General features: G+C 44.5%; 1 protein-coding gene across 7 annotated transcripts in view; it reads left to right on the top strand.

The window, feature by feature from the left end:
- Gas7 (growth arrest specific 7) overlaps positions 1 to 23,986 on the top strand; it is a 227,429-nt gene that overhangs the window by 138,431 nt on the left and 65,012 nt on the right. For all 7 annotated transcript variants that reach the window (XM_076869703.1, XM_076869710.2, XM_076869704.1 and 4 more), the window contains exon 2: positions 5,237 to 5,357. In XM_076869703.1, coding sequence (XP_076725818.1) covers positions 5,237 to 5,357 — 121 coding nt within the window. The remainder of the gene's footprint in view (positions 1 to 5,236; positions 5,358 to 23,986) is intronic.

Genomic DNA, 23,986 nt, shown 5'->3' with positions numbered 1-23,986 from the left:
GCTAGGGAACGTGACAGCTTGGGGGAGGGTGGTGATGTTTTTGCATATCTCCGGGGAAGGCATATGCTCATTTGGAGACTGTGAGACAGGCAGGAGAATCAGGCCTAAGCAGTCATCGCCCTTGGGTGGCAACTGGGTCTGGGGTAGTTCAGGTAAAAAGGCAAAGCTCATGATGGACCCCCTGGAGAGAGATGGGCCAAGGGTAGTAACCTGGCATTAGGGAACTGGATAGAAGTCTCTAGAATGCAGCTAATATTTTTGTTTTGCTTGTTTGATGCCTAGTGATAGGTCTCAGGGCCTCTCGAATGCTAAGCATAGGTTCTACCCCAGCCCAAAGCTAACATTTTAAAGAAGTTTGGTTTTACCAACCATTCAGTTAGCTGTGCAGCATAGGGCAAGCTATTAAGCCCTCTGACTCTTAACATTCCTTGATTTTTAAATGGGAATATACAGCCATCTATGACTCAGGCTAGTTGTGAAGATAAGGTGATTGTGTGAAGTGCCAGACCCTGTCCCTCATGCACTATAGACATTTGTGACTGATGAAAGTCATCGCTACTATGTGCAAATGGAATCTCATCTCAGTTCTTTGTAGAGAACCTACCGGACTAGGGTTTTGAGGTGGTCAAAATTGAGCCTTGCCATGGTACATATGAAATAGGGTGAACCCAAAAAAACATGGACAAGAATGTTCATAGCAACATTATTCATAATGGCACCCAAGTGGAAAGAACCCAAAATGTCCATCAGTGGATGAATGGATAAACAAGATGTGGTATGTATTTCCATACAATGGAACAATATTCAGATTTTTTTAAAGTGATGCGCTGATGCATGCTACAGGATGAAAGACCCGTGCACCCATTTGAGAATATACAGCAGATTGCTAAGTTTCATATGCAATTGAGCAGGTTGTTGACTGAACAAATGAGGATGGAAAGGATTAAAATCCAGCTTGCTCTTTGGTCCAGGATGGCTCTTGCCAGAGGAAGAGACAGGCTTTTATAATTCCCACAAAGACATCCCTGTGTTAGATTCAGGATTTCTGAGTTGGAGGACATTGCCTTTATTTTCTCCCACCCCCACCCTGGCTACTTCTAATCTTCTCCCTGCCAGGTAGGGCCCTCTGCCCCCTCACCGTGTCCCCTCCGTCTCCTGTTCCTATTCCCAAGGGAAAGAGCTGACAGAATTGAAAGAGAGAAGCCACAAGACCGAGGAAGGGAAGGGAAGGATTTAACGTGGAAGGAAACTAATTAGAAGAAGTAGTTCAGGAGAGACCTTAATTAGTAGGTGCTTATCATGCTGTATACTTGTAATGACTGACGACAGGCAGTTCTCCCAGGAGGCCGACCGCTCCTGCCTCTCCACGGCCATTAAGAGTGAGGGAATATTGGTGCATTTGGCCTCTGAAGTGAAGGATTATAAGTGGATCTAACTTCTATCTTTACCATATCATTTTTGGGGTGGGTAATCAGGGACTGAACTCAGGGGCACTCAACCACTGAGCCACATCCCCAGCCCTATTTTGTATTTTATTTAGAGACAGGGTCTCCCTGAGTTGCTTAGCACCTCACTTTTGCTGAGGCTGGCTTTGAACTTGCAATCCTCCTGCCTCAGCCTCCCAAGCCACTGGAATTATAGGCGTGCACCACCGTGCCCGGCTACCATATGATTTTTTTTATTGTGATAAAATATACCTCAACTAAAATGGCCCATTCATGACTCTGCTACCTTTATGATCCTATGCAACCCAAGACCCCTGCCTACTTCAGAACATTTTCATCACCCCGAAGGGAAAACCCGGTACCCATCCTCCCTCCCCTGAGCCCTTGGCAACCACAAACTACTTCTGTCTTTACAGCTTTGCTTGCTGTGGACATTTCATGTAGAGAGACTTATGTAACATGTGGCCCTCTTGTTTGGCTTCCTGCAATTGGCATGATGCCTCCCCGGCTCCTGCGTGTGCGGACATGCATCAGCGCTCAGTTTCTGTTTATTTCTGAGTGCTGTTCCATCATGTGGGTGCATGAGGCAAATCTCACTTCTCCCTCCACCCATTGGAGGGGCATGTGAGCTGCTTGCACTTGGGTGCCCTTAGGAAGACATGGCCCTAAACATTGATGCCTGAGTTTTTATTGGACGCTTGTTTTCAACTTGGGTGTGTGTGTGGGGGGGGTGTATACCCCGTTCTCGCCACGTCTTTTGCCTCCTGATTTGTTGGAGGTTAGTCAATAAGAGGAACTTCTTTCTAAGAAAGGAGGACACAAGGGGCCTGAGGCTGTCTCAGAAGATGGAGGTAGGGGAGTCAGGCGGCAGGCTGAGAGAGGACCCAAGGTCACATGGCCTTCACCAGACTGAAGGAAAATAGGCTGTCTGCCTGGTGGTCCTTCTCCTGCCCTCTCTTGGCACCTGTTGGTGTTTTCTGGCTTGGTGTCCAGAGGCCCCTGCGTTTCCTCGGTAGGGGAGACTTTGGGGGAGTTGTTTTACCTCCTTGGTCGTCCATGTCCGTACATGTCCACCGGGGTTTCTTCTGACATCACAGGGTTATGTAGATAAATCAGCCCGAGTTATTCGAGAGAGGAGTCCAAGCAGCTGTGAAGAAGGAACAGGGTCCTTCTGCCCTTCCATAGGTGGGTCCCCACGGGCAGAAGGTTCAGTCCACCTTCTCTCCGGTCCTTGGAGGGAGGTCTCCTCGCTCCTCGGAGAAGGAACTGTTGATGGTGACACTTCCAAGGGGAAGGGGAAGGGGAGGGATCCGATGTGATGTTAGAGGGGAGGGTGTGCACTCACCTGAGCTTCACATCCCAGAAGGTGGGGTCTGGGGGGAGCCCTGCCCCACTCAGACCCCCCCCCCTCCAAGGGGAATCCCCACCGATGGAGCACTCCCGGTGACAGGGACCCTCTCCTGGTGGCCAGATGCATCACGGTGGATCTCCCTTGAGTCTTCCACGACTGGGCTGATGTGAGCATCTTTCATTTCACCCATGTGGCAGCAGCCTGGCTGTCATTTGCCTGAGGTCACATGGTTGCCCCGTGACTAGGGTATAGAGGACTGGCACGGAGATGCTGTGAACGGCAGTGTCAGTTTCGGAACCTGGCTCAACACCCTGGAATAACTTCCCATTTCCTCCTACGTGATTCAGACAGCACCAAGTGGCCGACCCCTCTTGGGTGTTCTGGAATATGGACTCAAAGAAAGGGAATGTAGCATCTTAACCCTTTGGTACAAGAATAGCTCTCTGTTTAGGCAAACCTTCCATCTTTTTTTTTTTCCTGGTACCAGGGATTGCACCCAGGGGTGCTTCACCACTGAGCCATATCCCCAACCCTATTTATTTTTATTTTGAGACAGAGTCTTGCTAAGTGGCTTAAAGCCTTGCTAAGTTGCTGAGGCTGGCTTTGAACTTGCAGTCCTCCTGCCTCAGCCTCCCCAGCCACTGGGATTACAGGCATACGCCACTGCGCTCTGCTCAAACCCTCCTTCTTAAGCTCCTTGGCCCTCCTGTAACTACTCCTACCTGCCCCAGCCAAAACGTGCAGCTACTACATGGGGATAACTTTCTCTCCCCCACTGCGTGTCTTTACTTATCATTAGGCTATTTGTCTTGCATGTACTCGAGCCCTCTTCCAACTCGGGAGAGGCCGGAGCCACGTGCGGAAGCCCAGGTAACCCTGCACTGGTCAGGGGTGTGCTCACGCTTAATGGACCTGTCGCATTGGTGTGCAGACAGCCTGGTGGGACACTGTGGTGTTTTCGGCCCAGCAGCTGTGCACCTCACTGTTGCTGGCTTAGAAAACGATCTTCCACGAGGAATCAAAGAGGCCCTGCGGGTTAGCAGGAGCAGGTGGAGAAGACAGAAGCATCCAGGGCACAGGGGACAGCTTTTAATTAAGTGATGAGAATTCAGAATGAAACATGCACCAGGGTCAGAGGCAGGCCGTGTTTACTGGCGATCCCAGGAGAAGCTAGGATTTGCTCGTCCCCCCTGATGGCACACGGGCCACCACAGGAGGCAGAGACACACGGCATTACAGCCTGCACAAAGCGGAGAGCGGCTTGCCAGAGTGTCTCCCCACGGCTCCCTTTCAATTTATTATCCTGTTTTCCTAAGCACTGGTCATCAGTGACCAAAAGAAACCACCCTGGTGGGCACTGCTGAGGGATACGGAGGACTTGGGGGAGCTGATGGCCTTTAATGTTTCTGAGCAGATTCTGACCTTGCTGGGAAACCCACCTCCATTCCACTCCTGTGGTTAGAATTCTGACTTTTATCAGTTTGCTTTTCTTCAAAAGGCACAGCAATCGTGCGGGCTCATTTGGACACCCAGTCCTGATTTTTAAATATTCTTTATCCAAGAACTTTAATCTTTGTGCTTATTGGAGAAAATTTAGACGGAACAGATAAATACAAGAGAATAAAAATCACACCTGTCCCAACACCAAGGGACCACAGGTGCCGTTTAGCGTGTGTCTGTTTTACATTGTGTTTCTGTGACGTCAATATTTTTCTCTGATTGTTTTTTTTAAGACGAGTCAGACCAGACATGGTTAAAAGAATCCAATGTATGCAATTACATCCAGTGTAGACACAGGGTCTGTTTGGTCTTAGAATCTCAATTCTCTTTGCCAGACTGATCTGGACAGTTGGTGAGAAAAATCCCCCGGAGCTGGACTCTCTGGATCCAGCTCTTGATGGATTCTCGGTGTTATTATGGGATATTTCACATCCCACTCTGCCACGACTTGCATGCATTACTTCTGCTAGGTTTGCACAGTGGGCCTGGGGCTTTGTGTGCTACTGTGCTCAGTGGTCCTGTGGATTGGAGGCTTCAGGTTCACAGCAGGAGCACACAGAGTGATAGGGGCCCCTGGCAAGCTTGGCACCCCCACCACTGCTGTGGTTGACTTTGTAGGAGTCCCAGGAGGAGAAAGCCAGGTCTAATAGCTAACTGGCATTTCCCTCCATGCTCCAGAGGAGCGGTCCCTTCAGCAAAGGGCTCTTGCAGGAACCAGCGCTCCTCATGCAGCCCTTGAGTCATGCACCTGTGTCACCTGAACTTTCTCCTGCTGTTCCCAACATGGAGCAATTCCAGGGTAACTTCTTCGGCCTCTATCTTTCTGGTTTAAAAACAGTTGCATAAATGCCAAATGTGAGTGATCTTTTTTTAAAAAAAAAAAATTTATTATTTGCCCAAAACATTACAATGATCTTGACATTTATTTGCTCTTCCACAGAAGCCTGGAATGGTCCCCCCTCCGCCTGGAGAGGAAAGCCAGACAGTTGTCCTTCCACCTGGCTGGCAGAGCTACTTGTCCCCTCAGGGACGGCGTTACTATGTCAACACGACCACCAATGGTGAGTCCTGCTTGGGGAACATGCATCAGTGTGGGTGTCTGTCTTTCTGGAAGAGTGCTTTTCTTCTTCTTTGGTTACCTCCCACCCTTGCCCCCTGGTTCTTAGGTATTTGCCTTCAAAATCCGTGCTCAGGGGTTACAGTAGAGTCCTGCTTGCCCCATAGTGTGGGTGTTAGGGATCCAAGCCTGGGTCTGTAGTTCCTAGAGAATCTTTAGGTAGAAGGCTGTCCTGGGAGGTTCAGCTCATCCCTGGAACCTCACATCTGTGCTGGGCATCTTCATAGAATCCTCCCTCAGGGTCTGAGGCCATGTTTCCAAATGGCATCTTGAAAGCTCTCCAAAGGGATCTCAAAGCTGGTTTAGATTAAGCTAAACAGGTTTAAGCTACTGCCTATTTTCCTGGAACGTCGAATGTTCTACTGATACTCATGTTCCCAAACAGGGATTGCAAATGTACACTTACTCTAATTTTATTGCAATATCTTTTTTTCTCTTTAACTGAACTATCTCCCTGGCCTGAAATTTCTCAGAATGTCCTTTGGTAAATGCTGGGGCTACGTGTGGATTATTTATCCCATTAGATAGTGCATTTCTGAGCTGAGTAGATCTGCACCGCCCTGTCCCTAAGTATTTTGGACTTCCTGGACTTTCCAAATGACTCCATTTGGATATAGGGAAGAGGAGACTTGTCAAAGGATGTGCTATGTGGCAGCTTCTATCAGGACACTGTTCAAGTTGTGGGTCGAGGGCAGCGCAGGGCAAACTAGCTAAGAGCCCAGTGTCTTGGCCTGCGTGGCTCCCCGAGGACTTTCCCATGAGAGAGAACCAGGAGAATCAGCCCTGGGAAAGTTAAATTTGGAAGGAATCAATAGACAGGTGTGCCAAGGTGGGACGTGAAATTCTACCCAAATCCCCCTGTTGGCTCAGCCGTGGTTTCTCACTTCTTCCATCCGTGCCTGACTTCCTAGCCACCTCTTGCCCCTGGGTGGGAGGGATCGTTAATATGGCTTATGATTGTGACCCTTCACGGGAGGAAGTGATGGGAGAGCCAGCTGCTGATCAAAGGGAGACACAAAGGAAACTGTCATCTGCCACTCTGGGCAGCTGGTGTATTGGTATCCCCTGGCAACCTGACCTTCTGCAAGCTCAACTGGGGTGTTCTAAATGAAGAGGTAACCAGAGTTTCTAGGAAAAGGGAAGTGAGACTGTTTCTAACTGTCTTAGTTTCCTGCTTCCTCAAAACACAACCAGCAGTTCGACCTGCTCATCTGAGACTTGAGGTTTTCAGACGTCGGTGTTTGTATGCAGTTCTCCCTCTGGGAGATGCAGAATAGAATTTGGATCACCAAGAATTTGGATCTGTTGTCAAATTAGCCACTCTGTTGCCAAAGGGCATGGGGAGGAAAGTGGCTTTCTCAAATCAGCATCTTTGTTTATCTTTTTTTAAATATTCTTTTTAAATATATTTTTTAATATTCTTAGGGTTAAAAAAAATTCAAGGAGTACAAATGGAATTCAAATCAAAAGTAAAAAAAAATCCCTGGCCCCATTTCCTAGAGCTTTTTATCACATGTCTGCTTTCAGATATTTGTATTCTCTCATAAGCATATGTATGTTGACTCTCTTAAAATAAATTAAAAAGTACTATCCATATTGTTCTTTAAATATCTTTCTTTCTTTATGGCAGGGGAGGGTACTGGGAATTGAACCTAGGGGCACTGAACCACATCCCCACCGCTTTTTTTTTTTTTGTATTTTATTTAGAGACAGGGTCTTACAGAGTTGCTTAGGGCCTTGCTAAGTTGCTAAAGCTGGCTTTCAACTCTCGATCCTCCTTCCTCAGCCTCCCAAGTCGTTGGGATTACAGATACACACCACTGCACCTGGAATTAAATTAACTTTAAAAATGTATTGTAGGGGCTGGGGGCTGTAGCTCAGTGGCAGAGCATTTACCTAGAATGTGTGAGGCACTGGGTTCAATCCTTAGCACTGCATAAAAATAAACAAATAAAAAATAAAGGCTTTCTGTCCATATGAAACTACAAAAAAAGATTTTTTTAAATGTATTATGGACATTTTTCAATACTTTGTGCATTTCATCCTGATCCACTCTTAATGGGTGTGTCGTAGGTAATAGTTCATGGCATGAGAGTACTACCATTGGTAGCACTGAATTTACCAATGGGTATTTCAGTCACCATATCAACAGCTGGTGTCTAGCAGCTTTTTTCCCCAAGATTTGGACTTTAGCATATGCCACTGGGGCAGAACTTTCTTGCAGATCTTGGGGTATAGTGATCCCAGGGATGCTCCAGCTCAGGGGTCAACAGACTTTCTCTCCAAAGGACCAGGTAATAAATACTTTAGGTCTATGGTGTCTGTCACAGCTGCTCCAATCTACCATGGCAGTGTGAAACTCCACAGGTGATATGTAAATGAACTGGTATAGCTCTCTTCCAGTAGAACTTATATTTATGGATACCGAAATGTGTGAATTGCAAATGACTCCTCTGGGCTCGGAAATGTCATTCTTTCGATTCTTTTTCAACCATTTAAAAATGCAAAAGAGTTGGGCACCCTGGTACATACCTGTAATCCCAGCTACTAGGGAGGCTGACGTAGGACAATCATAAATTCCTGGCTAGCCTTGGACCCTACCTCAAAATAAAAAAAAATAAAAAGGATTGGGGATGTAGCTCAGTGGTAGAGCACCCTGGGGCTCAATCTCCAATACCACACACACAAAAGAAAAATGACTCTAATCCTCAGGTTCATGAGTCTTATGGTAACAGAGCTGCACAGATTGGCCCACATGGTGTTCTAGGTTTTCTGTTGGGCTCTACGTAGCCTTCCATGCCTTCTTTTTCATGTTGAGGGCGCATCTTAGCTCTTTGGTCTTACATTCTAGACACCTAGTTGTTTGATTCATGGTTTATTTGTTCAATTGCTTGAGCCATCATTCATTCAACACGTCCTAGTTGAGCCTCCAATATGGACCAGGCAGAGTATCTGTCCTCAGATCCTTGTCTTCTTGAAGTGGAAGCAGATTTTAAATGAAGACCTATTTGATTGCAAATCTGAGAAGGAGGGTGAAGGACAAATCCAGGGTATTTGAAGAGTCCCCTAACCCCATGTCACAGGGAGAGTCTGCTGGTCTAGGGAAGGCTTCCTGGAGGAGGGGTGCCAGAAAGTCTCTATCATAGTATCCACTGTTCTTCTCATACCTGTGTTCATCCCACCTCCCGACTCCTAGAGGCAGCTGTGTCTGTCCTTCACTGCCACGTCCCCAGTTTCTGCCCCTTGGGTCTCACATGCCAGCCCTCACTCCCTCCCTTTCGTCCCTGGGAGTTTCATCCACACGCCAGACCCACCGCCCACTCTTTTTTTTTTTTTAAAGAAATATTTATTTATTTATGTATTTTTAATTTTAGGTGGATACATTATTTTGTTTTTATGTGGTGCTGAGGATCGAACCCAGTGCCTCATGCATGCTAGGTGAGCACTCTACCACTGAGCCACAAACCCAGCCCCCCCACTGCCCACTCTTAAAGCCACAGTGGGCCCGCCCCCCTTCCTCTTTGTCTACCTTTCTTCTAAATATAGTCCTCCCTCGGTATCTGCAGGGATTTCTTTTGGACTCCTGAATTAAAAAAAAAAAAAAAAAAACAACCCACAGATACTCAAGTCCCTTATGTAAGGTGACATAATATTTGCATAGAACCTACACACACCTTCCTATATACTTTCAGTCATCTCCAGGTTTCTCACAGTACCTACTCCAATGTCAACGCTATATAAATAGTTGTTGTACTGTATTGTTTAGGGAATAATAACAAGAAAAAAATGTCAGTGCGTGTTCAGCGCAATACAAATCTTTTAACGCTGAACATTTGCAGTTCCCTGAGGTTGATAGAATCCGCCCAGGCGGAACCCACCAATACAGAAGGCCACCTGTCCTAGTCTTCCTCACTTAATCCCTAATCTCCTCTCTCCCAGAGGTGCCTGAGCATTATAGGTGTTCTGTCCCCCTTTTTATACCACCTACAGATATAGCCATTGGAAAGCCTCATTTGCATTTGTATCCACTTGCTCTGGCTAATCTTCTTATTTCCACATCCATTTAGGATTTCATGGAAGGGAACTGTCACCATGCCAGCCATTGTGCCAGGTGACACCATTGCTGCTTTCAGAGACTATAGTTCCTTTTTCTTTTTTGGTACCTGGGATTGAACCCAGGGGCGCTTAACCACTGAGCCACGTCCCCAGCCCTTTTTATTTTTTATTTAGAGACAGGGTCTCCCTGAATTGCTTAGGGCCTTGGTAAATTGCTGAGGCTGACCTTGAACTTGTGATCTTCCTGCCTCAGCCTCCTGAGCTGCTGGGATTACAGGTGTGCACCACTGTGCCCGGCCAGAGACTCCAGTTGTAATGGGGCCAGAGAAACACGTACACACCTAAAAGCCTTGTGGGCATTGGGACTGAAACTTGGGAGCTCCAGGGAAAGACTAGTCAACTTTATCTGGAGATCAAACAAGCCTTTGAGGAGGGACCCCTTGCCCTGGACACTCTTAAATTGATGTCGTAGCCCAGGCAGACAGCAAGGCAGCAGGAGAAAGACAGGCGTTGCTATGGAGCAAAGAGGAGAGAAAAAGTTAGGGGTCTGACCTGTAAAAGGGCCCTTGAGGCATTTTGAAGAGCAGGGTCTTTATCCCCTGAGCGGTGGGGAGCCATGGACCATTCCCAACTAGTAGTGCAACAGGATGAGAATATCGCAGCAAGATTGCTGGTGTGGCAGAGTGAAAGATCTAAGAGCAGAAAGCACGGATTTTGACAACCTAAATGAGAAGAGAAATATTGAGGTCAAACGGCAGTCTACAGCAGTAGCTAGGAAGGAGGAGGTGCAATCTGTCAGGCAGTGTGTGGCAGGTCAGGGACAGGGGCAGCTCGGATTCCTGCTGCTTTCTCGCCGTGAGTGAGACGTGCACAGGGGAGGCAAGAGAGCAGGTTTGGAAGAAAGAAAATGAATCCATGTTGGGCCTATGTTTCTTTGGGGGGGACATGAAGATGGAGATGACTGGCATACTTTTGGATGGATGCATCTGTGACTCAAAGGACCTCTGAGCCAGACTGGGAGTCTGGGGGAGCCCTGTGGCTGCACGGTCAGGCATGCAGAGGGTAGAATGGATTCACCCCTATTTCTTCCCTTGGGCTGATCGCCACTGTGCAGTGATCAACCTGCACAACCGCATGAGATGGTCTAGAATTTGCCTTTCTTTAGCAGAGAGCTGCTGAGATCACCAGAGCTGGCTTACAAGAGAGAGCCCTGTCGCACAAGGTTAAAGGAAGGGGCCAAGGGAGACTTTAAAGGAATTGTCGGAGATAGGAAGAATCCAGGGACAGCAGTGTCATGAAAGGCAAGGGAGAAAAGATTGCCAAGGGAAGGGAAGGCAGAGACACTCTGAAGTACAGATCAGATTTATGGTAATGGTGATCATTTAAATTCACTGGGGAAAGCGCGGATTATTTAGTAGATGGTGTCAAGGAAACAAGCCAGATGCCTAACAGGAAGTTTCAGGGGGTAAGTTAATGTAAGAAGGCTGTTGCTTTCATATAAACTCACCAAAGCCATCGGAACATGATTCATGTAACTTTGGGAAGTCCCCATCTCCCTGATTTCCTCACAGTTTGTGGCTCCCCGGGGTGTTTCATCATGGAGAGTGGCCGAGTTCAGCCCCGGGAACTCCGGGGGGGTTCTGGTATCAGGAAATCATGGGTTGTCCTGCAAGTCTAGGAAAGTGCTTTGTCGTCCACCAGAGTTGACTCTTTGGCTACCTTGGGGCTGTGTTTTTGGTTCATAGAGAGTGAGCTGTTATCTGTAGCCTACCCCCGCCATCCAGGGAGTGTGTGTTTCAGGACTGTCTTGGTCTGTGATTAGGCTGCTACCGTAGACGGGGTGGCTTATAAACCACTGAAGTTTACTCTCACCGTCCAGGGGCCTGAGAAGTCCAAGGGCAAGGTGCCAGGAGATTGGGTGTCTGGTGAAAGCCTGCTTTCTGATTCACACAGGTCTACCTTCTTGGAGAAAGGGGCAGACACGTTCCCTTGGGTTTCCCTGAGAAAAGCACAAATCTCAGGAGGGTGGAGCCCATGTAACCTGAGAGTAGCCATCCTAGGGAGCACCTTCCCAATCATCCCACACAGGGATTGCCAAAATACAGCCCACAGGCCCAATTCAACTCAAGGGCCGCTGTTGTCAATAAAGTTTTATTGGAACACAGTCTTGCCCTTTTGTTTTCATTCTGTCTAGGGCTGCTTTGCACTGTGATGGGTCATCCCACCTGAGGCCTTGGGGCGTATATAGTCAAAATTAATTACTGTCCGGCCCTTGATGGAAGAAGCTTGCTATCCCTGGCTTAACAAATAGAACCCGTTCATTTTGTTCTCCATGTGATAAAGGTGATTGCTCAATGTGACATGGCTGGTTTATAAGCCAACCTATGACAGGATTCCCAGACTTTGGGAATAAATAAATTATTGATGGGGCTGGGGATGTGGCTCAAGCGGTAGCGCGCTCGCTTGGCATGCATGCGGCTCGGGTTCGATCCTCAGCACCACAAACAAAGATGTTGTGTTCGCCAATAACTAAAAAATAAATATTAAAATTTTTTTTTAGAATTATTGATTATTTTTTTGTTTGGCTTTGTTTTAGCTTTTTGTTTTGTTTTGTTTTTTGTCTCCGCATTCAGAAGAATAGACATAGTGCCGGGGCAGTGAGTTATCTTGGTATAAGGATAAGTGAGTTCATGGATTAGCAGATAAGGAAAGTCAATGGAAATCAGACTAAGAGATTGCCTACTCATCTCGTTTGAGCATCAGCTGAAACCCAAAGCAGCCGGCAATTGTTTTTAAGCTTCTTTTGACAACGAATTCTTTGTCTATAAATGTTTTATTATGTTTGTGAGTGAAACTCGGTGTGGACTAAACCAGGTTTTGAGCTTTTGGATTCATTTGCTAAATAGTCAGTAATTTTCTTGATTTCTTGTTTTAATTTTTCTTTAAATGGGTGGATTCCAATTTAACTTTATTACACCAGGAACTAATGTGAGTTTCTGGGTGAGTTTTCCAGAAGAACACTTTTAAAAAGCATTCCTGGAGTTTTTCTTTGTTCCAAATAATTGGATACTTTTTTCTAAATCCCCAAATAGAATGGCCCTGATAATTCCCTGTTAATAAAAGTTATCCTGAGAAGCTTCTGCACCCTAAAACAGTCTGTTTTCTTCTGTCCATCTGTGTTGAGCAAATGTGAGCCTAAAAAGACTTTTATGTTTGGCACTTTCTATTGATGAAATCAGGTTTTCTGTGCTCTTGTGTGTGTGTGTGTGTGCGCGCGCACGCACACACACGCGTGTGCGTGCATATGTGCATGTCTCAGCACACTCAGGTGTGATCCTTATTTTGGCTTTATGGTTTAGTGAACTGTATGTGGAAGCCCGTTGGACTTGACAGCTTGCTGTTCATCTGCTTCAGTGTGGGATTTGCTCTTTCTTTCAGGGCATGAATTTAAATTTTCAATGTTTAGGTAGTACTTAAATATAGATCACATCCCTCATTTCCACCAGTTAAGACCAATCATCTCTAATTTGTGGTGAATACTTAGCTCGTTACTGGGTCATTCACAGTGTCAATAAGTTGAGGAGCCACAAAAGTCAAAAGACAAAGGAGACGGATTTTACAGCTTTCTCTATTCTAAGAAGCTGAGTTACTCGGAAAAAAACTACTTATCGGTAAACAATGTGAGGATGTACCTCTTGGCTCTTGGCCAGAGTCACTGATTAGCAGCAAAAGGTTCAGACCTGGAAATGGAACATAAAGCAGTGTGTGGAATATAACCTAGTAATTTCACTCCTCGAGTATGCCCAAGAGAATTGAAGACGAGTGTTTGCACAAAAATCTGTGCATACACTTCAGAGCAGCGTTCTTCATGAGGGCCAGAAACAGGCACCGTGGCCATCAACTGACGAATGGGTAAATAAAATGTGGTATATGCACATGATGGAATTTAGCCACAAAAAAAAGGAACCATGTTGGCTACAACGTGATGAACCTTGGAAACAACAGGCGAAGTTAAGACAGGCACAGAGCCACGTGCTGTATGCTTCTATTTATATGAAATGCCTAGAGTAGGCAAATCCATAGAAACAGACAGTAGATTAGTGGTTGCCAGGGGCTGGAGGATGCAGTGAGTGGAAAGTGACTGCTAATGAGCACAGGGTTAAGGTGGTGAAAATGTATTATAATTAGATAATGGGAGGGTGACACAACTCTATGAACATACCCCCAAACCCCTGTGTTCTATGCTTTTACACAGTGACTTTTGTGATATGTCAATTATGTTGCAATAGAAGTGATATTAAAAATAGACATATGTCAGAATCGTGGGCAAGTCTGTGACTTTCTTGGTGGCCTTCAGAAGCAGTTATTTATAGACACCTAGGTCGGGAATTCCTTCTGCTTGGTTCCCAAACTTTGGTGTACATCAGGAGCACCTAAGGAGTGGAGTTTTTTGGTTTTGTTTTTGTTTTTTTAAATAACAGTCACAGGCCTACTGAATCAGAATCTGCTATTTGGAAAGAATAAAAATAAAAAATAAAAATCTCTGCTAGTCACCACCAATATTTTTTCCTTGCAAGGAGACTTAGTAACCACAAAATTGATGGAGGTATCGTTGTGTTAGTCAGCTTTCCATTACTATGACAAAATACTTGAAATAATTATCTTATAAAGAAGAAAAGTTGATTTGGGCTCATAGTTTCAGAAATTTCAATTTATGGTTGCTTGGCCCTGTTGCTTGGGGCCCTGTGGAAACACAGGACGCAAGGCCAGGAACTCATAATAGTGGAGGTCTATTTGCCTCATAGTATCCAGGAAGCAAAAAGAGAGAGAAAAAAAAAAAAAAAAAGGAGCTCAGGTCTCAATGTCCCATTCAAAGCTCTACCCCTGATGGCCTAACTTCTTTTCATGATGCCCTGCCTCTTAAACTCCTTTCCATGATTCCTCCACCTGCCAGTGGCATCACAGGCTGGCAACCCATCCTCCAACACATGGACCTTCATGGGACATTGAAGATCTAAATATATAGCAAGAGCAATAGGTCACATACTATAAAGTCAAGGAGCAAATTTAGATCCAATTGCCACTTCCAGAAACACAGTGAGAAAATGCAACATTCTTAAAAAAGGTAAACATGCATCATAGTTCCAAGGTTAGAGGTTATCTATTCATAAACTATTGTAGTTAAAGTAGGATGTCATGGAAGAGCTGCTTGAAAACAAATAACTCAATTTTATGGTGGCAGGATGCAGAACGAACGTGAAACTGCCAAGAAAAGCCCTTCACCTGGCTGAGGTTTATATTCTTAAGGCCATTCGGGCAGCTGACTTGTTTCTTACCTGTTTAACAAGATACAGCGGCAAGTCTTCTACTTTCAAAGCTTTTTGAGTCCATAGCTCAAAAATTGTTTTGATCTCAGCATTTTTGACATGAAAGAAAAAAAAGAAAGAAATCAAACATAGACTCTGGTGTCAGCTTTGTTCCAAGTCGAGGAACATGGGGCATCTGGACAAAATGAATATCGTCCTTGCCTTTGAGTCTAGAGTCTACAGTTTAGGCCTCGGAGGTTTGGAGGGATTGTAAAATTTCTTCCTTCATTTTTCTCTTCTCTGGAGATTTTTCAGACGGGGGTGTAATTGTTTTCATCTCGTTGTTTTTACCATTTACGAAAAGGATAAAGAAATCATGCATGGAGTTTGTGGTCAACTTGTACTTTGGTTAGGAAACATGTGCCAGTGTCTAGCCACTGTCCCTTCACCGTTTATTGTACTGCAGAGCCCAGTGGCTTAGTCAGGGCTGGTGGGATCCAAGAACATAGTGGAGCTCACCTATATGATATGGCAGGATCTCCATTGACCAATCATTACAATGATTTGTGTTAAAGGATAAAGAAATTTCAGATTGACTGTGAACCGTGCACCCCTAAGGATTGACATTTGCTTGGTTTGAACATTTTATTTTTTTATTTTTTATAGTAGGTAGGATTGAACTGAAGGTCACATACCTACTAGGCAAGGGCTCTACCACTGAGCTATACCCCCATCCCTTCTTATTTTATTTTGAGACAGGGTCTCACTCAATTGCCCAGACTGGTCTCAAGCTTTTGATTTTCCTACCTCAGTCTCCCGAGTCACAGGAAGTACAGGGGTGTGACACCATGCCTGACATTTGGATTCTTATTAAAAAGTGCTGGTCTAGCAAGCTCGGTACTGGGTATATATTCAAAGGAAATGAAATCAGTATATCAAAGGCATACCTGCACTCCCGGGTTTTTTGTATGATTCACAAAAGCCAAGGTATGGGATCAAACAGAGTGTCCGTCCATTAATGAATTAATGAGCAAGGATAGTAGGACATGCGTGCACACACGTTATTCAGTCATTTACGAAGGGTGAAAATCTGGTCATTGCAGCAACTAAATGGCACTAGATGACATTAGGTTAAGTGGAAATAAGTCAAGCACAGAAGATAAATACAGCCTGTTCTCTCACTCATATGGAAGCCAGAAAAAGTTGATTTTGTGGAAATAGAGTAGGATAGTGGTTTGTAGAGTCCAGGAAGGGTGGTGGGGAGAAGAGCTGGAGGGAGAATGATGGGTAGGGAGGCGCAGGTCGATAGCCTGAATGAGTTCTAGTTCTACAGTGAATATAGTTTACAACATTTTATTCCATGTTTTATAAAGAACTGGAAGACAGAAATGAGGATCCCCCAAACAAACAACTAATAAGTAGCTGATTGTGGTGGCGCATGCCGGTGATCCCAGCAGCTCGGGAGGCTGATGCAGGATATTCGCAAGTTCAAAGCCAACCTGAGCACCTTAGCAAGGCCCTAAGCCACTTAGTGAGACCTTGTCTCAAAATAAAAAATAAAAAGGGCTGGGGATGTGACTCAGTGGTTAAACGCCCCTGGCTTCAATCCCTGGTACCAAAAAAAAAAAAAAAAAAAAAAAAAAAAGTGGTTATTTAAGGAGGTAGAAATCCTAATTCTTCTGATTTGATTTTTGCACATGTGTTGAATGATCAAACTGTACCGCCAAAATATGCATAATTATTTTGCATCCATGTTTTCAAAAGTGCTGGTCTGTAAAGACCAAATTCCTAGGGAAATGGCATGGGAGTGTCAATGGGATGGGGGCCAGGGAGGTGACAGTTGGGCTGTGTCAGCACTCTGGAATTCTGGTGAGCTGTCTGCAAAGACAGGACAGTACAGTGGATGTCACGTGCTGGATGTCACATGTGGACTAGGACTGCCCACAGAAGCATTTGATTCTGTGAATACAGTTCTTAAAAACATTCAATGAGTTGCCAGCATTGAAAAATTTGCAAGTTTTTTTTTTTTTTTGGTCAACAATTAGAGGCTTAACCTTCTATTGGACCCACCTTCCTGCCTGTCATAGTTCAGATATGAGGTGTCCCCCCCCCCAAAGCTCCTGCGTGAGACTACGAAAGAATTTTCAGAGGTGAAATGATTGGATTATGAGAGGTATAGCCTAATCAATGGATTCATTCACTGGTATGGGTAAACAGAGCAATAATAGTAGGCAAGTAGCGTGTGGCTGGAGAATGTGCCTTTGGGGTTCATATTTGTCCCCTGGTGAGTAGAACTCACTCTCTGCTTCCTGGCCATCGTGCACAGAGCTGGTTTTCTCTGCCACACCCTTCTGACATGATATTCTGCCTCATCTTGGGCCCAGGGCTATGGAGTCAGCCGACTATGGACTGAACCTCTGAAATTGTGAGCCAAAATAAACTTTTCCTCCTATAAATTGTTCTTATCAGGTGTTTTGGTCACAGCAATGAAAAGCTGAGTACCTGCACGCAGCTGGGTGGAGCTGAGAAGGTACCCTCTCCTGGTGGTTTTTTTTTTTTTTTTTTAGTTCCGTTGAATCTCATACATATATTGTCCGTGTCCAGTTCTGTAGGAGTTTGAGTTTTATTTAGCCCTATGTTCAGACAGAGCCTCGTGATTTTGCGTCAAATATTGCAGGTGAGAGGTGGCATCAGACACAAAGTTGGGAAGATATTTTATATAAATATAAATGGGAGATGAGAGTGAATTTTGTGATATGTCAATTATATTGCAATAGACATATGTCAGAATCATGGGCAAGTCTGTGACTTTCTTGGTGGCCTTCAGAAGCAGTTGTTTAGAAATGGGAGACGATGAACAAGGACCAAGAAAGAGAATAAAGAATCTGGGGAGAGACAACTGACTGGTCAGTGGTTATGAAGCATCAGTTGCAAGAGGGTCCTTTAAACTCATTCTTCTGATAGGATCTGGCTAAATAGCCCAGGCTGACCTTGAACTTGTGATCTTTGTGTCTTAGCCTCCTGAGTCACTGACACTACAGGTGTGCGCCACCACACCCTGCTGGGTTTGGACAGATCTAACCAGTGTAGCAATTTAGAAGGTCAGATGCTATGGAGTCAGTGAAAACTCTCACACAACTGGAAATTATCTGTAGGTTAGATTCTAATAAGTGAGTGGGCAAGGATCATGGGAATTGATTTTCAAGCAACAAGTGTTTGCTTAAATGACTTCTCTGTGCCCAGTCCTAATTACCCACTTGGATGGCTTCTTGCAGGGCAGGTGTGGGCAAACACAATGCAAACAGCTACATGCTTGCAAAGACCAAAGCCTTCCTGAAGTGGATATGGATAGTTAAATGGGACTTTCCTTGCGGGTTGGCCTCGATTTTCCTTCCTGCATGAATATACCTCTAAAGGTTCCTTCTGGCTCAAAAAAATTTTTTTTGCAAAACCATGAGTTGCAAGCCCAACGTGCTCATCACCCACCGCTGTTTGGGAATGTTCTTCCATAGGTAAAGCTGGCAGGATTTCCCGTGGGTGAGATCTTTATTGTTGGAGGCAGATCTTGGAGTGCGGTAACAGCTTTTTGTTATTTCAATCCGAGTCGGATTCCAAAGTAGGCAGAGCTCTTCCAAGAGGTGTGGGAGGAAGAAAGTGGGGTGAGAAGTTAGTCATGCGAGATGCCCGTGTTTGCTGCATGCCCACTCCCTGTGAACATTTGCGGAACCATGCATTGGGGCCACCAAGACACACAGGGGTCTTGTCGTCCTTGGACAGATGGTGGACTGTGGTTTACCAAGGCTCCTGTCCTCTTGTGGACTGGGGTTAATTCCTATGTGCATAGCCAAGACACCTCCCACCCCAGAAGAAATGGAATTAATCCAGTGGTCTTTTGCAAGGATAGATAGGAGTACAACATGCCCCTTCCCCTAAAACTGGGCCAGATTTTTAACTCATTAGTAGCTAGATCGTGGGGCTCTCATGCGGGTCCTGATGATAGAGATGAAAACCTCAAACACTCTGAAAGCGCCCTATTGGATTCACCCTTTCCCTGGGGCTCTCTGGGATCTGCTTGATATAGATTGTTCATCCCTCCTCCCTCCTTTCCTGTTTTGGAAGGAGCCACTGAGCTACATCCCAGCCCTTTTTCTTATTTTACTTCCAAACAAGGTGTCACTGAGTTGCCCAGCCTGGTCTCGAACTTGGGAATCCTCCTACTTCAGCCTCCTGAGTTGCTGAGTTTACAGGCACACCTGGCATTGATATCGTTTCTACAGTTATATTATTGGTGTTGGTGTTGGTGGTCGCACGTTGGTTCGGTTTGGTTCTTTTAGCCATTTGATTTTTTTTTTTTTAATTATTCAAAGCTTGTTTTTGTACATGTAGCTTTCTGACTCTGTGCTTATACTGGCAACCTTTCACAGTGATTTTCTGCTTCTCCATAAGGAGAGTGTGCTTGATCCTGCCATGCGCACATGTAACACGCATAGAACCACTTATGCCCTGTTTACGTGGGGGTTTTTGTTTGTTTGCTTGCTTGCTTACTTTATACAACCTCCTGAGAACTTTAGGGCTCACAACACAAGGCCCTGGAATTCTGCCTAGGCCATGCTGTCTGCAGATTCTGGGGCTTTCCCAGCCCTCTTGATATCAAAGTAAACAATGTTTTTGCCAGGGGTTCGGGACAGCCTGGTTTTGTTAGAAGCTGTATTGTGGGAAAGATATCGCTCCAGGAGGGGAAAAAAGAACTGTTATCATTTCCAGTAGCATTACGTGATTGGTGGAAACGTACTGAGCCGAGGGTACATTCAAGTTAGGCATAGTTCTTGGGTGGTTTTGACTCTTGGACTTTTGTTTATTTTTTAATATTTTTATAAAGAGAGAGAGAGAGAGAGAGAGAGAGAGAGAGAGAGAGAGAGAGAATATTTATTTTTTAGTTTTCGGCGGACACAACATCTTTGTTTGTATGTGGTGCTGAGGATCGAACCCGGGCCTCATGCATGCCAGGCGAGCGCGCTACCCCTTGAGCCACATCCCCAGCCCACTTTTGTTTATTTTTAATCCACACTACTGCTGACACCTGGATGAAGTAGCACCTGCTATACTGGGAATGTCCTTTCTTGTCTTCATTAAGGCCAGAAATGATTGGCCTTGATGGTTGATTGATTGATCACAGTGCTAGGGATCAAATCCTACCTCATGCTACCAGGAAAGGGCTTTGCTACTGAGCCGCACCTACAGTGCAAGGCCAGGGATTCCCACGGTGGTCTTCCCAAGCAGCAGGGCAGCATCACCTGACGTTTGTTAAACATACAAATCCTCAGGCTCCAGGCCAGACCCCAAGAATCAGAAACTGGAGGTCAGGCAGGCCTTGTGATCTGAATTTTAACCAGGTGATTGTGTGGCGCTCTGAAGTCTGAGGAACTCTACCTGAAGCTCACCTTGAAGCCTGCCCCCTCCTCCTAGCATCTTAGCATTTTGCTGAATAGATGAAAAATTCATGAAATTCAAAGATCTCTTTGCAGGAAATTTTTTTTTGTACTGGTTTTCCCCTTGCAGGACTAAGCATTGAACTCAGGGGTGCTTCTACCACTGAGCTCCATCCTGAGGCCTTTTTATTTTTATTTTTTTATTTTGAGATGGAGTCTTGCTGAGTTGCCCAGGCTGGCCTTGAACTTGCGATCCTCCTGCCTCAGCCTCCTGAGTCACTGAGATGACAGTCATGTATCAGACTTGGCTACAAAGAGGTTTCTAAACCTGCTCGTGCACAATTTTATTTCATTCAATTATTCTAAAATGCTTCCTCTTTCATCCCCATTTTGTGTGATCTTCTCTGCCCCAAAATGCCCCTGCTTGATTTGCAAGAACAGCTTGAGAAGAGCTTCTTTTGCTGAAAATTTCTATACACATTTTACAGCGCTGCTCTGTGACATGGACATCTCCTATGGTCCTGAAAGAGTCTGGGTCCTGGAGGCGTGGGAGGTATGTCCCTGGGGCTGAATGGCTTCCCTTGGGAATCTAGCAGGTGTGCAGGTGCCTCTGCGGCTGCACCTCAAAGAGATTATTGACTATTTCCATTTCCCAAAATAATTTTAGGTTTTTTCTGACAATTTGCCCAGTCCTGTGAAAAGCAACACTCTCGGTGATTTCGAGCATTATTTATAAACCTAAAGTCACACCTTTTACTGGAAAGTCTTCTATATAAAGATGAGCAATGCAGCGCTACTGAAGTTAATAAATGCCGAGTTTCTCAGAAAATAAACAACCACCACAAAAAAAAAAAAAAAAAAAAAGATGATGTATGAGTAGAAAACACTGGTTTATGGAGAAGGTTCTGAGCGGTTGAGTGGAATGAGTGGTAGGCAACGTCTCTGTAGAGACATTATAGAAGTCCTCCTGGGGCCTGTTACAAACCCACAATTCAGCAGTGTCACAGAAGAATATTACAGAGACCAATCTAATGCCCCCACGGATGGGGCAGGGTGGCTTACAGGATGTCCTTGGACAGGTTTTTTCTATTTATAAAACTAAAAAGCCACTCGTGCTAGCTTTTACAAAGGACACATGACCAAAGGACTGGGAAATCATATTTGTCCCTTGTTCAAAAAGCATTTGTTGACTAATTCTGCCTTCTACCATTGTCCTGTGAAGTACTTCTTTATCCTGCGCTGAACGAATCTGCCTATTTCTTGTCCCTTTTTGTTGTTGTTGTTGTTGTTGTTTTTCTTTCTTTTTTAAATTTATTTCTTATATACATAACATTAGTGGAGTGCATTACATTCATAATTATCCATTCACAGTACAATTTTTTGTAACTCTGTATATAAAGTATGTTCATGCCAAATTATGCCATTATACATGAGTTATCTTATTTTATTGCATACAATTCTTTTTTTTTCATTTAGCAATATTTTATTGTTATAATTAAGATTTTTTTTTATTGGTTGTTGAAAACATTACATTTTTTCCCTAGATCTTTCTCTTCATTCCTACACCAATGCCAGATATTTTCATCTCGCTTTCTCTCATGGGAATTTCCCATGTATATTAGCCCACCCTCATCCATGAAGGATATGTTCCCAGACCCCCAGTGGATGCCCAAAACCACAGATAGTATCAAGCACTAGATAGACTGTGCTTTTTTCACATATAGCAAATAAATTTATAAATTAGGCACAGGAAGAGATCAAGAATAGCAGTAATAAAGTTGAATAATTATAGCATTGTACTGTGATAAAGTTATGTGAATGTGATCTCTCTTAAAATATCTTATTTTTAATTATAAGTTTTCACTTCAAAGAAGCACTGTCATCTTCTCTTTGGCCTATCTGAATTGCCAGCATCACTGTTTGTGCACTTTGAGGCAATTATTAAGTAGTATAAGGCTTACTTAGACACAAATACCTTGGTATTGTGACAGCTGAAATGAACATTAACAGGTGGGCAATATATACAGTATGGATACACTGAACAAAGTATCTACTACTTTCTTCCTGGGCATAATGAAGCAGGATGATACAAGATGTCATCATGCTCCTTAGAATGGTGCACAATTTAAAACTTACGAATTGTTTATTTCTGGAATCTTCTATTTAGTATTTTTTGGACCATGGTTGACCTTGGGTAACTGAAACTGGAGAAAGTGAAACCACAGATGTGGGGGTGCTATGCATGGAAAAGCATTCAAATGCAGCATACTGTAAACATGTAGTCTTTTTACTTTGGTACGAGCCAGCATACCAAACGGATGAGCCAGTATCGAATGTTCTATGTGTATCAGCAATTTTCCATGTATATGTAGGCATATATGTTTGAATTGCACCCTTCTGTAAAGGGTGAGAATTTTTTGGTACTTATTGGTGTGTTCTGGAGATCCTTCTCACTTTCACAGCTGGACAGACTCACTCCTGTCAGTCTCACATAGTCAGTGCCCTGTGAGTGGACACTTAGGTTGTTTCCTGGGCACTTTCTCCAGCTAACAAAAGATGCTCCAAAAAGTATACATTAACTTGCATCATTGTACATGGAGAACTGTTGTTTGGTCAAAGGATAGATGCACTGGGGATTTAGTTATCTTCAAATTGCCTTTCAAAGAGAGGCGTACTCACCTGCTTTTCCACATCCTCACTGAAGAAGGATTATCAGTCTTGAAAGATCTAATTTATCCCATGGATTACAAAATAGTATCTGGCTGGGTGCAGTGGCACACATCTCATTCCAACAACTTGAGAGATTGAGGCAGTAGGGTCATGAGTTGGAGGCCAGCCTCAGCAATTTAGTGAGGCCCTAAGCAACTTAGTGAGACCCTGTCTTAAAATTAAAAAAAAAAAAAGGGGCTGAGGATATAGTTGAGTGGTAAAGCCCCCATCCCCACCCTGGGTTCAATCCCCAGTACCAAAAATAAAAGAAAAAGGAAAATAATAGTATCTAGGGCTGGGGTTGTAGCTCAGTGGTAGAGCACTTGCCTAGCATGTGTGAGGCACTAGATTTGATCCTCAGCATTGTGTATAAATAAATAAAGTCAAGATTTATTGACAACTTAAAAAATTTTTTAAATACTATCTATTAGTCTTAGCTTGTGTTGCCCTAATTTTGAGTGAAAATTAACATTTTTTATTGATTGCATATAATCGTTTTTCTGAAAACCATCCATGTGTGGATTTTGCTCTTTTTGTTATTTATTTGTTTATTTTTGCAGTTCTGGGCATTGAACACAGGGCCATGAGCATGGCAGGCCAGCTGTACCGCTGAGCCACATTCCTAGCTTCCTCTGCTTTCTATAAATTGGACTGTTACTGCTTTGTCATTCATACGATGGGAGGGGAATTGGGACTCTAACCTCCTCTGCCTGGCCCCTTCTAAGTCTTTCTTTCTGTCTCTTTATCTTTCTTTTTATCTGCACACATGCACACACAGGCATGCTTTTTTACATCAGCCATTAGCCACGTTCCTGAACTTGGTTCTAGTTGTTGCTTTGAGTGAGTCTTCGTTCATTCATCAAACACTTCCTTGAATGCCCATTCTGCGGGGTGCCTGGGAGAGACAGGGATGCATTAATTGACCGTCTCAGCCCTCAGATTATGTCTGGTGGGAGCGGTGGACAGGAAAGTGTGTCTTATAGGAAGCAGTCGCTCACCCAGATGGTCTGTCAAGTGCCAGAGGACAGGGAGGAGACTGTGAGATTTCCCATGCCCCTCCCCAGGGCTCAGAA

This window comes from Callospermophilus lateralis, chromosome 11 (genome assembly GCF_048772815.1).
Source record: "Callospermophilus lateralis isolate mCalLat2 chromosome 11, mCalLat2.hap1, whole genome shotgun sequence".
NCBI lineage: Eukaryota > Metazoa > Chordata > Mammalia > Rodentia > Sciuridae > Callospermophilus > Callospermophilus lateralis.
Note: the sequence above shows the minus strand (reverse complement) of the source record. Positions and strands in the feature narration are given on the sequence as shown.